Raw genomic sequence first — 15,150 nt, 5'->3', positions numbered from 1 at the left:
AGAATATCTAAAAGAATATGTCAAAATCAAAGATTTTTTTAAAGCCTCAGAACTCTTAAAATGACACTTTAGCACATGTACTTATTTTCCACGGAACAAAAAGAATTGTTTGAACTAAACACAAACTCTTCCTCAGATGTGGTTCATTTTCAAGTACTATAATTGATAGCAACAGAGACAATTAGGAGGGTACTAATTTAAGAGGACTTGAGGTTACAGGCTGATAGTCAAAAAAGTAAAACCTTAACAACAAAAGGCTAAGTTGTTAAAAATCACTGTTCAAATACCGAAGTTACAAATAACGTGAAGAAATCTGTAAGGGCCAATGTTGGCTAAAAATAACTATAGTCAGAATTAATGTGCTCATCTACACAGGGGATGCTTCTGCCTTGTACAGTGCTTCAAAAAACACTGGGGCATATAGAGCGCACTCCAGTGATGTCCCTCGGATGGAGACTAAATGTTTAAAATTTTCAATAACAAATCTAATTAGATGTCAATCACCTCGTCTCATGCCATCGTAGCCCATTCCTTGTGTCACTGGAATAACTCCAATAAGCACCCTTCTCATTTGGATCTATAAGAGCCAACTAATTTTTTTTTTAGGGGGAAGGACCAAAACTTAAATTGGTATAAGGGGCAAATTTAAGTGTAAAATATTGCATATTCTAAATATGTACATTTTTTATAATCAGCTTTTTAGATTAAAGTAATAAATAATCTATCTCAAACCAGTTTTCTCATTTCATTCAGCATAATACCGAACAACTTCTCTATGGTTATTTAGTATTTGGGCTGATAGAATACCAATAAACCTAAAAGGCAGTCTCAATAATTTAGAAGACAGTCTTTTAGGGGGAAAATACAAAACAAAACAAAACAAAAAATGCAGCACAAGTGGATTATAAAGCTGAGCGCATTAGCCACAGCACTCTTCTCCTGCATCTGACTGGCCATGACTACTGCCTCAGATCTCATAGTGAGATAAATAGAAATTGCACGTATGTTCTAAAGAGTGTCTTAATGGGGAAAACAGAGAGTCCAATCACTGTGGAACATCCTTCCTCCAGGGAAAGGTGCTTTGTTACAAGCCTACTATGCACCAAGTGCTGGGGAGACACACAGAAGTGACATACCCCAATGTGTCTGTGGTTTAGTGTAGAAAGCTCATACGTAAATAGATGACAACAGTGAAATACGTGCTTCTGCTGAGAGATGTACCAAATTCCATGACAACACAGAGGAAGAGAACCTAACCTACACTGACAGGTCAGCAGAGGCTTCCGGAAGGAAGTGACAACCAAGTTGTGCACAGATGAGTTGACATTTCAGATGAGCCTCAAAGGCAGTGATCATGGAAAGGCTTCAGGATTGCAGGAAACAAAATGAGTAAACGTAAATGAGGGTGAAACAGTGTAAGTTGCTCTCAGGAAATGTGCAAGGAGATTGAGGGGTGAGAGATAATTTGGAAAAGTAATGTCTTATTGGAGAGTCTATACATAATTATACAAGTATAATTAAAACAATATACTTTTTTATAGGAAGTAGACCTATACTTCCTTCAAAATGCAGGAAGATCCACCTACAAGTAGAATTTTTTAAAATTCAAGAAAGGAAGGGAGGGAGGAAAAGAGAAAAGAGAGAGAGAGGAAGGGAAGGATAGAGAAGGAGGAAGGAGGGAGAAAAAAGAACAGAAAGGAAAAGAAACAAAAGGAAAAAGAGGAGGAGAAGGAGGAAGGAAGGGGAAGTTGAGAAGAGAACAGAAGACAAGGGACAAGAAGGGAACAGAAAGAGAAAGAAAACAAGAAACCACTAAGAATTTACTAAGTAAACATTAAAGGCGGTGGCAGTAAAAGAATAAAGAGAGACTGGGACAAACTATTCACTTGTTTGGGGTGAGATACATATCAGAAAGAATCCAGGGTAACCCTGACATGTCCAGCCTGACTGACCTGTAAATGGGAGTACAGAACAAAGGAGGAAAAAAAAGTTGTTTTAGGCAAGGAGCTAACAACTTTAGTTTAACATGTGTTGACTTTGAGGTGCCAGTGGAATATCAAGGTGGAGCTACCCATCAGCTGGAAAAACAGGTCTTAGAACAAACCACTGTTTATTATAAGATTCCCAAATCAGCGACTGGACTCATGAAAGAATTCAGGTGTTCTTTAATCTTAGATCAATAGGTCATCTAAACATTAAAGGAGAACTGCCAGGCAAATCAACTATTTCTGAATTCTCAAGCTCCTCACTGTGGCCCACACTTTCCTCATTTTCAGAATCCAGAGAAATCACACAGCTCTAAGCATGGTGAGCATAAGCAAAAAACTCAAATGAGACACTCTAAAGGTATTCTGATTTTTTCTCTGCCTCCACACCAATTCCTGTATTTACTCTCAGGCAAAGAATAAAACTTTAATTACACAGCCGTGGAGAACAAAAATGGGAGCTGGGTACATCTCCTTAACATTTAATCTTCATAGAAAAACCAACCTAGATTGTACGTAGTAACCAGAAAACGAGACTACAACCCTCAGACCATATATTAAGTCATAAATTCCTAAAACAAAGTCCTCCAAATGAGGGGAATGTGGAGTAAATCAAATACATGGATGAAATGTCTCTTCATTTGAGGATAAAACGTTGCATCCTTAATTGATTAAATCAAAATTTGGCCCTTGCTGGCTCTATCAGAACTAGTTTCTGTAGCAAAAGTACCAGTGAAAATGAATCATGGTAATTAAAAAAAGACAAATCAGCAGAATTAATTTTCTCTTCCATGATTTCAATTATAAACCTAGTAAGTTCAAATAAGGCAACATCACACCACACGGATTGGATAAGAGACAATCTCAGAGAAATCACTCAAGTCTCCAGATTCAATGTGATTCACAAAGTATGCATCAACAGTCCCTGTGGACCAGTCCTATATCTCCTTCCCTACGTGCATCCTATCTTCCCCTGCTCTTTCAGTTGCAGTAAACTCAGTCTTATACATGGGAAGGTCATATGTCACAGTGGTTGTGGAGATGGTTTCTGTAGTCTATCTACCCTGGTTTACATCCCATTGACCCCACTCACACAACTCTGTGATCTTGGGCAGGTTACTTTAATTCCTCTATGCCTGTTTCCTCATTTTTTAAAATGGACATAATGGTAGTGTCTACTTCAAGGGTTTTTATGAAGATGAGTTAATTAATACATGTAAAGAGCTTAGATCTACACATGCACATAAGAAACGCTTAATAAATGTTAGCTATTATTAAAAGTGAATCCAAAATCAGAAAAAAAAAAACCCAGAAGATATGTGCAGTTTGATTATGTAAGCTAATAGATGAAAGCAGTATGGATCAAATTAAAACTAATGCAGAAAAAAAATTTACATTTAATTTCCAATTAAAATTAAAGTTTCTTCTGATATTCTGAAAATGCTTACTTCAAACTTTGGAATCACATGATGAGGAATTAAAGAGGTCTACGGTCTAATGATTCTCAGAAATAGACTCCATGAAGGAAATCAGAAAATGAAAGGGAACTACTCGCTTTCTCCAAACTTTCCTGGGGTTAGGGCACTACTTACGTATCTGCGTTTCAACAGTTGCATGTATGCTATAATTACAATGACCCAAGAACCAAAAAGTACTGAATGATCTGCTGACTTGCTATGGTTAGCAGAGCACGCCATTTGAGGATAAGATTTTTATTAAGAGTTGAATAATGCTAAATTTGATTGGGTGCACTGGTAACCATGATTTCTTCTTCTAAACATTCTGCCTAGAGAGAAATACCAATATTCAAGCAAGTGATACACTTTCTCTAATGAGAGCAAATAAACTGAAAATCAAAGAGGGACTGACATTCATCATGCTGACCCTCATGTAACAACGCCAAATGAGGATTTAACCACCATGCAGGTAAAAGAATTAGTGAAGATGGTCAAACTACTCTGCACTACCCGGGTGGCTACATTATCCAGCTCGGCCATCTCCACTGATGGAAATAACTTGGTAAATGCCAGAACTTTGCTTTGCTTTACGGCCTTAGGGTGAGCACATGTTTTATTTTGCACACTTTACTTCTTGTTAAAGAGACACAGTCCTGAAAACAAGTGTGGGTGCATATTCCAGACATTCTGTACTCTATCGCCAGTCTGAAGAGATTAAAGTCTCATTCACCACTTTTTCTAAAGTGCAATTGTCCTCAACTCAGAAAAACAAAGAAACAGAACCTGCTAAGATCTACAACTTCCCTCCTACTAAAGATCAAAGGAAACTCCAAGGCAAAAAATAAATATTTGGAAGTAAAATTTAAGAAAAGTCAAAATAGACCAAAATGAGATTAATGTTCTCTGAATTTTTTTTTTCCCAGAATGAACTGTAACCCCCTGTTCAAATGAATGCACTGGCATATGTTAAAGATCTATAAAGCTCACAGAGTTAAATACAAATACAAAAAGATGACTTCCTACCTCTAAGATCTGTTCTTCCTGCTTTCAATGTGACATATTGTGCAACTGTGATAAAAATATTTACAAAACAGAAATGCAGTGCTCCTCGCTCAAACACAAGACAGTCACTGGTAAATTAACAGATTCTGTGACCCTTAGAATTTCACTAAGGGCGAAAATAAATTTAAATAGCTGGAATCTGGTAGCTACCTTCTTGGAGTCCTGAATAATGCAGAATAACAGGAAAGGTTTACTAATATGAAAAGGCAACATATACGTCATGAGCATTTATAAACTTGGGATAGCTGAAACACTTTCCCGTGGGAAGCACAACTTGACAGGACTCTGACTTTTATAACCTGATCTGAGGGCTATGAGCTCCCCCATAAAGAGGACGTAAACGCCCTAATGTACAGCACATTAAACCTAATGAAACAGCAAAGTCCGTATTTAACAACGCAGGCCTCCATTCAACAATGGTTTAAATATAAGCATAATAAAGCAGATTAAAAAGAAAGAAGCTGTAATTACTTTTGGAAGAACTCAATCTCTTGTCCTATCATTGGTCTATATGTGAACCTCGAAGCTGAATACAGATAGTAAAACTTACATGAAGGGCTCACCAATTATGCTACATTCATTATTTTTTAAAAATTTATGCATAACAATTGATAAAACATGCAGGGAAATTTCTTAAAAAATGAGAAACTAACATCCTGGTCCAGTTAATTAGCTCTAAGCTAGCCATTATATATTTTTTTATTCTTCTTGGTAAAGAATCCATATTTCTGATTTCAGGGCAGGGCATGCTACCTCAAGGTGTGTGGGGGATATGAATTCGACAGACTCAGCAAAGACTGTCCTGGTTTTATGACGGCCCTTCAAAGTGACCTCCACTATCCAGCTGGGGCTCTGTTCGCTATGTGGTACAAAGAAACATGGTTATTTGACACTATTTTTACAAATTTATAATTCTTCGACTTCATTATTGGTAACAAAATTTACACAGAAGTGGATATTGTCAGAATAAATATGTTTAAACTTCAATTTTTCCCCCAAATGTATGTCAAATAATCTGAACTTGGAACTGGGAATCTTAAAATTTGTTTAAATTATTTCCTTTTCCCAACTGTATATCTGATGTTTGCACTCAAGTCAGTTCATATTATTTAAAACCATCGATGTCAAACCAAAATATAGATCAAAGCGCCACAGAGTTCTTAAGTCCTCTACTTCTGGCTTGTGTTCCTTTTTTCTTGGCCTAAAATGTCATAAATCTATCATTAACCACCAACTGTCCTGAATGTTAAAAAAAAAAAAAAGAAAAGCTGGTTTAATTGAAAAAGGTTAATGAATTGGTCATCTATTATTTCAATTAGCTTAAATTACAGATTTATATAAATAATTCCTGAAATTAAATGATTATTTGTGTGTAATATTCATATTTACCACCATCTTATCAGAATACACACAAGCCATTAACTTACTATAAATTTCTGACAAAATTGCATTAAAGAAATTCTGCAAGCAGCATCTTATCTCCCACAGCTTTTAGCCTCCACACAGTGGAAGTGCCAAGGAAAGAATCTTTCAAATGGCATTTCAGTAACACAAACATGTGTGGGCAAAAAGGGGAATTTCAGATGAGCTCTGATTCAGTTTATGCATATCGGGAAGTTGTTCAATATTTATTTCAGCACCAAAATATTAATAAGTTACTTATCTTCAGACATGTTTCTGCATCAACATCTGGGGGATGTACAAAGTATTCAAGATTAGCATTTGGCCTAAAAGTCTATTTAGTGTTCTTTTCCTAAATTGAACAAAGTTAACTCTCTTTAGACTTGTTTCTAAATCCAATTGTTTCTTTGAAATAATCACCTACTTTTTCCACAGATTGCTTTTTTCTATTTTTAGCCATATTATTTCTCTTTGAAAAAAATGGATCTTAACAAGATTATCTTCCTGCATGCTATTTTCTACCACTTTCTGTCTTCTTTACTGCGAGCTGCTCCAAGGATTTAGTAGACGGCAGAGTCTAGGATCAGCTGTTTTATTTCTAGTTCTATTAGTTCAAACTCAGATAGCTCACACATCTGTTTTATTTCTAAAATCACTGCCCAGGAAAAGTGTCCAGCTCATTCTACCCAAACATAAACTTCACTATAAATAACTAAGAACCTAACAAATAACTGTTTGGGGGAAATGGAAGTGTGTTTAAAAATCTGAATTCTTCCAAACTATAGGCCTTCGTAATCTTCGTTTTAGAGCCTTCCTGACAGCCCAGATCAGCTTCCCTCAGAAGTTGTCCCCGGAGTGAGCAAAGTGAAACTCCTGCCGGAAATCCAGGTATTAACATCATATTACTTGCTAATTATAAAACACATTTCACATACTGACATTATTCATTTCTAACCCTTTTATCTAAAACACGTATTTGCTTTCCAATCATAGTTTGACAGCAGAGTGTATCTGACATAAGACAGTGAAATGATCTTTAATAAGACAGCAGTTCAAAGCATGTAGCTTTCATGCATAATAACTACGCTGGCTTAATTTGCTGCTCCACAGAAATAATTCTATTTGTGGAAATTTACAAAGTCAGATGGAATTTTTAAGAGAGCTTTACAACGACGAATCTGGCTTTTTAAGAGTTCTTTTTTATATCTCCCTTAAAGTGATAAGATTGCCATTCTGACATTTTTATAGGATTTGGAAATTACTTTTCTGATTCTTCTTACAAGTATTGAAAAATATGTTCACTACCTGTTATTTATAACCCCCTTGCCTGCCTTTCTTAAATTGGTACTAGGTCAACAGACAGGTCTACAGCAAACGTGCTATAGCTATTGAGTTGATAAAAATGACTGATATTTTAAGGGATTTAGGAGGTCAAAGAAGTGTGATATGATTTCATTAGTTCTCTGGAACTTCTTCTAATCATTCCTAAAGAAGGTTAATATTAAACCTAATATGTTTTGAAATCCCCTGGCCTCATAATACAATAAAAATCTACAGACTGTAACAGAAACTAATACACTTTCTCAAGCTGACCATGAGTTTCAACTATGCTAAAATTGCCAAAATGAAATGAATACAATTCTTTAGAATCAGTTCTGCATTTCATTCTATTTGAAATGGTAGGGGTTTTTTTCCATTTCACATATTCCATAAACTAAACACAGAAAAGAAGATCAAAAACGTATGCCAGTTTTCATAAAAGTAGAAATGTAAATTACTACTAAATGCTTTCATAAATTATTACTATTTTCCTTAAATGCAGAAAGGAATGATTTACTGGCCTGCACCAAGGTCATTCTGATGTCCCTAATACTTAACAATCATATTGACTTCTTTTTAATCAATGTAAAATTTTATTTCCGAATATTCATTTGCAATTATGTTGTATTTCAGGAGTATACTGCAACCGGCAGTATGACCCAAATCTAGCCCAATTTGACATCAGGCTGAGTATAAAATCAAACCCTAATCCAAGACAAAGGAAAGACTCTCACTGAAGGAAAGACTATACCAAAAGCCTTATAATCCAAAACTAGAACAAAGCATGAATTACTATCATGTAGAACCATAAAGATTAGTGCCATTTTTGGAAGACTGCGAAAACATCAAATAACCATGAAATACGTCCAGAAATATAAAGCCTAGCTAACTCCACGAAAAGACTTTTCCCAACCTAATAGCAAAATTGGGATTATTTTCCATGATGAGAGGCTAAAGACAACTCTGAATACACATTTGGATGAAATGGCTACGGAGTGGGTCCATCTCTTCTCTGGATCTAGCAGGCTACCCCTATGGTATTGGGAGCTTGATTTTAACACACATGTAAGAATTTACATTTCATTACTAATCACTTTTCAGTACAGAGATCACAATACAAAGCACAAACCTGTACATCATAGGTCCCATTTAGTAAAACAGGCCTTGAAGAATTAATGTCCTGCAGCACACCAGAAAGCACGGAACGGTTGACCTTCTGGAAGTCTTTGGAATGGCTGAACTGCACCATGTTATGAAGGGCCAAGATTTTGCTGTCCAGCTCAGCATCCTGCCTGGTGCGGTTATGCAGTCCTAAGTGATACTTTCGGAAGTGCTTAATGAGATCTGTGGGGTCGTTGCCATAGTAACCATATCCACAGATATTGCATTTAAAGTCCTGAAGCTCTGGAGACAGAGGTGCCGGGTCTGGGTTGTCATTTACCAGTAAGTCAGTTTTGGATTTATTTAGTCTTACACCCCCATCTGAAGGCACTTGTGGGTTTTTTGAGGCCACTGAAACTGGGCTTGAGCCTTGACAATTGGCTTGACCACTCTGCGCTTGCCCTGTTTCCTCGGTAGCCTTTGGTGACATCTTATGATCTTCCTTTGTCTCCAATGAGTCCCCTGATGGGATGCAGGCCATATCTTGAGGGTCATCTGCCTCTGCTCTTTGAGGAGACTTCAAGGGCTCACAGACTCCCCCAGCAGCTGGAGATGAGAAAGCCAACATATTTCTATCTGTCACCTCATCATGTGGATAGGAGGGAAGATTTCCTCCCTTACTGGAGCTTTCATAATTGAAGCCAGCCTTCTCACTCAGGACTGAACTTTTTAAGTCCTTCTTACTGCCAGAAGATGGATCTTGGACATGCAAGCTATGTTCCTCCTTATTATTTAGTTCTGCAGCATCACTCTGATCCGTATTTTCTGACATCTGATCTGCAGAAAATTCTTTGTTCTTTCCAGATACCTTGCTTTCTGTACCTATAGGCTCCAGGGTCTGGCCCTCGCCTTCACTAGCAACGTTTCTCAGAGGGGGGTTCTTTTTCCGGACCATATCTGTAAAAATATAAAGAAAAGAAAGACACAGGGTTATTTGAAAGTTGCAGACATGTAATCTAATCTAAAACATTGTACTTATTCTAGTCAAGGCTTTTTAAGGTGCATAGTAAAAAACTTCCTCTAGGAAAAAAATCAGTTTTAAAAATAGCAAAAAATTGAGACTAAAGCAAACAATTTACGTTTAGAATTATTTTTGTCACAGAGTGACTCATTTATTATTTTAAAGTGGTTTTATGAATACCAAAGGATTAATTATTATTACTAACTCTATCCTTCCTATTAGTTATTCTTGCCTGCCAATTATACTTTTTGCTCAAGTTCTTTCTTTAGTTATAGTCAATGATATATATGCTTATATATTTGTATGTTATATATTATGTATAATATGTACACATGTTATGTTTATAGAATATATACACATGTTTATAGTATATCACGTTATTTATATATGTATATGTGTATATAAACAACATAAATTGGAACTCAATATTGTTACACGCTGTACAACCAAGATATAAATACAGTTTCAACCAAAATATCCTCATAGCCAAAACATAAAAACAGAATGTTATAAACAAAATGAAAACTGCCCCATTACTTTCAGGAATGGAGGATAACAAATGTTTCATCTCTGCCCTACCAATAAATTTCTTTAAGCCCCATTTAGGGGCTTGCCTGAAAGTTAGGAGGAGGACCTGGTACACATCATAGTGACCCGGTTGGGTTCACCAGACTCTATCCAGCATGATGGGGAACCTAACTAAGCCCCGGTGTTCTCTGCACAGCCCAGTGGAAACAGTACCAATTCCATCATGAAGAGCACGCTGGAAGTTGACTAAAATAAATATTAAATTAAACCATATGACACTGTCATTTTGTAGCTCAAAATGGCAAAATATTAGCAGTTTCCTATGGTTCCCCTTCACATGCTAACTCAACTGTGCCTTTCAAGTTAGTGGCATCAGTGACTAGAGTCAAAATAAGAATGCTGTGACAGGGGCCGGCCCGGTGGCATAGCGGTTAAGTTCCTGTGCTCCGCTTCGGCAGCCTGGGGTTCGCAGATTCGGATCCCGGGTGCTGACCTATACACCGCTTATCAAGCCATGCTGTGGCGCGTCCCATATAAAGTAAAGGAAGATGGGCAAGGATGTTAGCCCACAGCCAATCTTCGTCAGCAAAAAGAGGAGGATTGGCAACAGATGTTAGCTCAGGGCTGAACTTCCTCACAAAAAAAAAAAATACAGAAAAAAAAAAAAAGAATGCTGTGACAAATTCCTCTGCTGGAGTCTAATGAATCAGAACTCTAAGGGTATAATGAGATAAGAAACAAGTTGTGTCGTGTCAATAAAAGAATGCAGTAACAAAGGCCAGTCGAGAAGTGAGATTCATGGCCTGTGTTCCTTAATCCCCTAGCTGAAAAACTGTGAGTGCTGTGTGAGTTGTAACCTCAAAGGTCTCTTGGAAAAATTCACCTGTAACTGACTAACAAAACAAGCCTTCTTTACTAGCCAACCTGCCACAAGGATACATTTGACAGAGCTAGTTACACCATGATTATCCAAAATGTCCTGAGACAATCCAAATGAATAACACGTTTTAGTCGTTTTCATCCATAATTTCTCACAAGTGCTGAGGAGCCACACTGGCACTGGATATATGGGTGTACCCTGGCTTCTGTAAAGCTGGTCAGGCAAAATTTTTACAATATGAATCACTGAACCAAAATAATGCACTAGTTAGAATATAAGGAATTGTTTACAAGGTAAAAATTCACTTTATTGAATAATGTCAAAAACAGTATAACTGTAATTAAGAAAGTACACTGTTCTTCTTATATACCAATAATGTTAGTCATCAAATATCCATAGAATCTCCCTCTTGGAACAACAACAAGGACAAAACCACGTATAGGATGAAGGATTGAAGTTTCAAGCGAAACTGATTGTCATGAGGCAATGTAAACCTGCCTGGCCTTGGGGGGTTGAGGGGAGGAGGGAATGTGGTCTTCACCTGGGTGGCATTACCATTGGGCCCTGAAATTAACTAAACGCAGTGACCGCTGTTAAAAAACGGAACACTGGTTAACTAATTTATTTTTTAACGGTTGCCTGTTAATGTCTCATTTGTTGAGGCAGACGTTTTAGGAGACCTCTATTCATGTCAAAACTTGGCAAGTTGTACACATGGAAGATGGAGGGCAATTTTAGTGGTAGTTAACAAAGGGAAAACTAAAACGGAAAGGAAAAAAAGAACGGGGAAGCTTAAGAAATCAGTTATCGTTTAAAATATAAGCATTTGAGTAAAAAATATACTGTTTTAACTTGGCCTATGGAGAAGGGCATTCTAGTCTATAGAGTATCAGCCATTCCTACATATAAAAATGAGATGATCTGGCACAGACTGGGCCTCCAGAATGTCCTGTTTGTTATTTTATTCCATCATACATAATGTTTTTCGTAACTATGGCAATATAATCTTTCCTTGGATAAATACTGAATAACCATATCATTTGTATTTTAACATGTTCTCCTAATGTATATAAAATTTAACAATGACATACCAAAATGAAATAAATAAGGTTACACAGAAAAGATAAAAATCTATATGAAAGGCAGGATTCGTGAAGAAATGAGGATGAAATAATCCAATTTATTAAGATTATCCTTCCACCAAAATGAAGAGAAAATGGTTCTGCCCATATATTAATGTCAAAGTGATTAGAAAAACAGCCACATTTTACATAGCAAGAGAACGAAGATAAAATACTTAAAAGTGAAGAGATATAAACACGTTAATATTGAAAAAATTATTTTTCAGAACACAAAAAAATTGGATCTTGCTGATTTATCATTATCATGAAAAGTAATGGGTCACAGTTTAAAAACTACTCAACCAACATCTACAGTGACTGAGAGAAAATATGATTTAATTAAATCATCCTTTCAAATTTCAGTTCCTTCTTCCACTGAAGAATAGACCTTTAGAACCCACACGACTCACTGACTCCTTAGGCTGAATAGAGCCCTTAATAATAATATACATCGCAAAGAATGTTTTTAATGCTAAAACTTCAAAGAACTATCAGAAAGGTCATTTGGGTTTTATTTTTTGTTGTAGGGAGAAGGGGCATGTTCTTTTCAGTTGCTTTTTTTAAAAAAATATTGTGGTTAATTTAGTTGACTATACTTTGAAGTAGTTATAGAAAAAATAATTTTTTACTGGAATTATATCACCCTAATTTTTCAGAATGACATATTATGTAAATATAAGCACATTTGCAATACTTCTAAGTGGAAGAAACTCCCCTAACAAGTCATAAGTTAGATACCATAAGACTATAGCCACCCTCAAGTTATTATCTTTAAGACAAATAACAGATTGCACGATGTTTTACTGTGTGCCAAGAACTTTTCCAGTTAACATTTTCACTTGAAAAAATAGATCACATACTTGTAAAATCATACCCAGCATTGACTTCATAAGGCATGTGGCTTTAGAGTGCTTTTTACAATTATTAATTCTATTAGTCAACTAGCAGGAGGCTAATGCAATTGTCTTAGAAGACGCTCGGAAGACACAGAAGACATTTTGAGAGCTGATCTGTACATCTGTAAAACAAAACAAAAAAAAATATTTTCCTTCCTAAATGATGTAAACATACTTTAACATATCACACCTAAAACATATGAATATGCCAGCACCGTCAGCTGCTTGAAAGATACCTGATGAAGGCATGAGCAAACCTCAAGCAAGATCTTCTCCCTCCTTTGGGTTTTAATAAAGCAGCAGGAAGAGGAACATCATATAACAGATTATAGAAACCATTTCCACACCAGACTCTGATGTTGATGAAATTATTTAGCCTCTGAAACCCCCTGAACCTAAGGACCATAATACTTACCTACATTAGGGTGAGAATAACAGATCTTAATTAGTAAACAGGGAGGGGACATGCTTCTGGGAAAGATACAAAATGGACTTGCTGATATTGCACAGTCATAGCTGAAGACAAGTGGTACCCATGGCCAGGCTCTTCTAGACTCATAGTACCAGTGTATACACGTGGCTGAGAAAAGAACTATTTCAATGCCATCAGTGGCTCTGCATCGGATCCACATAAGCCTTACCAAGAGTTACAGAAACATTAAGCACTATGACACGTTATCTTTTTAGCTATTTTTAATATTCTTTTTTTCACTTAATGAGATTGTAGAACTGTGACTGAACCAGCTTTAAACCATCATTTTTTATTATTTGAATGAAATCATTGAGGCAGATATTGCATTAACGGTCATAATAAAACACATGTACTATAAATATATAGAAAGAAGTACTATATATATATAAATCTATATATATATATAAATCACATCAATGAGCCTTAGTCATCAGTTTTGGCAACTCTATTTTAAACTTTTTCATTCTACTATATAGCAATATCCCTCATACTGACTACCAAAAATGTTCAAATGCCAGTTACAGTAGGTCTACTATAAACAACCATTTAGCCATGGGGCTAAAAGTGAACTGGACGAAGAGGCGTTGAAGAATCTAAATGAGATTAACAAGGCTCAAAATTGCTTAATCGCTAAGTTCAATCCTCTATTTAATTGTGAGATAAAAAACTGACCTGGGGGCTTGTTGTGGGGGGGGGGGGTGGAATAGTGAGCATGCCCACACTTACATCATTCTCCACCTATACAAACACATGATGCTCCTTTAAAGGCGGATATAACGTGAATGCATATTATGTGCCAAGATATTTAAGCAGGTTAAAAATATATTTAGCTTCCTAAAAATGCTCTATTTGTATTAATTTTCATTACTCAGATGTAAGACATTCCATTTGCAAAAGCTAAATTTCTATTTTTAATTATTTCCTTCTAAATTAAAACTTAAATCTAAAAGCTTTCTTTGCATTTCTAGTAAAAGAGTTTATGTTACAGTATCATTTAGACAGGTTTATGCAATGGAAATAATCAGCATTAGAGCTTAAAATATAATTCTAGTAAGTACTTTATCTCACTGATTAAAATGCTTAAATATATAAGAAAAAAATCCTTCTTGTGTAGGAAACTGTGACTCATGTTCTCAGGATGGCACCTTCACAGCAAAGAAATCTGAATTTTCTATTATTACCTAGATATTCAGAATTAAACATTAATAATTTAGTTTTATTTCATATATATGTGTTATAAATATATATAAATACACACACACATTTATGAAATACACTTGCTCCAAATAACCTTGCAATAGATAATCAAAAGAACTATTCAACCAAAGAAATCAACTACCACGGTTATTTAAAAGGGGAGCTGAGATCACACATCCATCCAACACATGAGAACTAGGATTTATTTCCATTAGAGAAGGAACTCCTCGAAGATAAGGGATGTAAATTCTATGTTCTCGGTAGCATCTTGACACTAAACAAAGAATCAAAACTTAAGGAGGAAGAATGGTACAGCAACCACGTGTCCAGTTTCTGAATCTGATTCGAATCACCTACTGATGTAATCAAGGGCAAGCCCCTTCACTTCTCTGAGGCTCTGTTCTTATCTGTACAAAATGAGGGAATTACAATAAATTATTTCTAAACTGCCCCCTGCCTCTAAGACTATATAATGGTTCTGGTTAATGGCTTAAGTACTTTAGTTTTACCTTAGAAAATCTTTATCTAATTTCCTTGAAAGACCATAAAATATTAAACCATCAACAACTAAGGGTGACATAAATACCACTAATGCCTACCATTCACTCAGTTACTTATTTCCTCCAACATTAAGGAAAATAAATGTTTTTTTAGTTTACATCCAGCATCAGCTACATGCCGAACGTATCTAGCAAGATAACTTTATTAC

The 15,150-nt window shown here is 35.9% G+C and overlaps 1 protein-coding gene across 7 annotated transcripts in view; it reads right to left on the bottom strand.

Annotated features, from left to right (window-relative positions):
• The window catches only part of TRPS1 (transcriptional repressor GATA binding 1), a 299,725-nt gene that overhangs the window by 192,984 nt on the left and 91,591 nt on the right, over positions 1 to 15,150 (bottom strand). For 3 of the 7 annotated variants that reach the window (XM_087447531.1, XM_087447534.1, XM_014788016.2), the window contains exon 2: positions 8,355 to 9,283. In XM_087447531.1, the coding sequence (XP_087303657.1) occupies positions 8,355 to 9,283 (929 nt within the window). Of the gene's footprint in view, positions 1 to 8,354; positions 9,284 to 12,736; positions 12,895 to 15,150 lie in introns of all 7 variants that reach the window. The other 4 variants (XM_087447532.1, XM_004431127.3, XM_087447533.1 and 1 more) reach the window with 2 other exon arrangements.

Source organism: Ceratotherium simum, chromosome 23 (assembly GCF_057802395.1).
Source record: "Ceratotherium simum simum isolate JZ-2026a chromosome 23, ASM5780239v1, whole genome shotgun sequence".
Lineage (NCBI taxonomy): Eukaryota > Metazoa > Chordata > Mammalia > Perissodactyla > Rhinocerotidae > Ceratotherium > Ceratotherium simum.
Note: the sequence above shows the minus strand (reverse complement) of the source record. Positions and strands in the feature narration are given on the sequence as shown.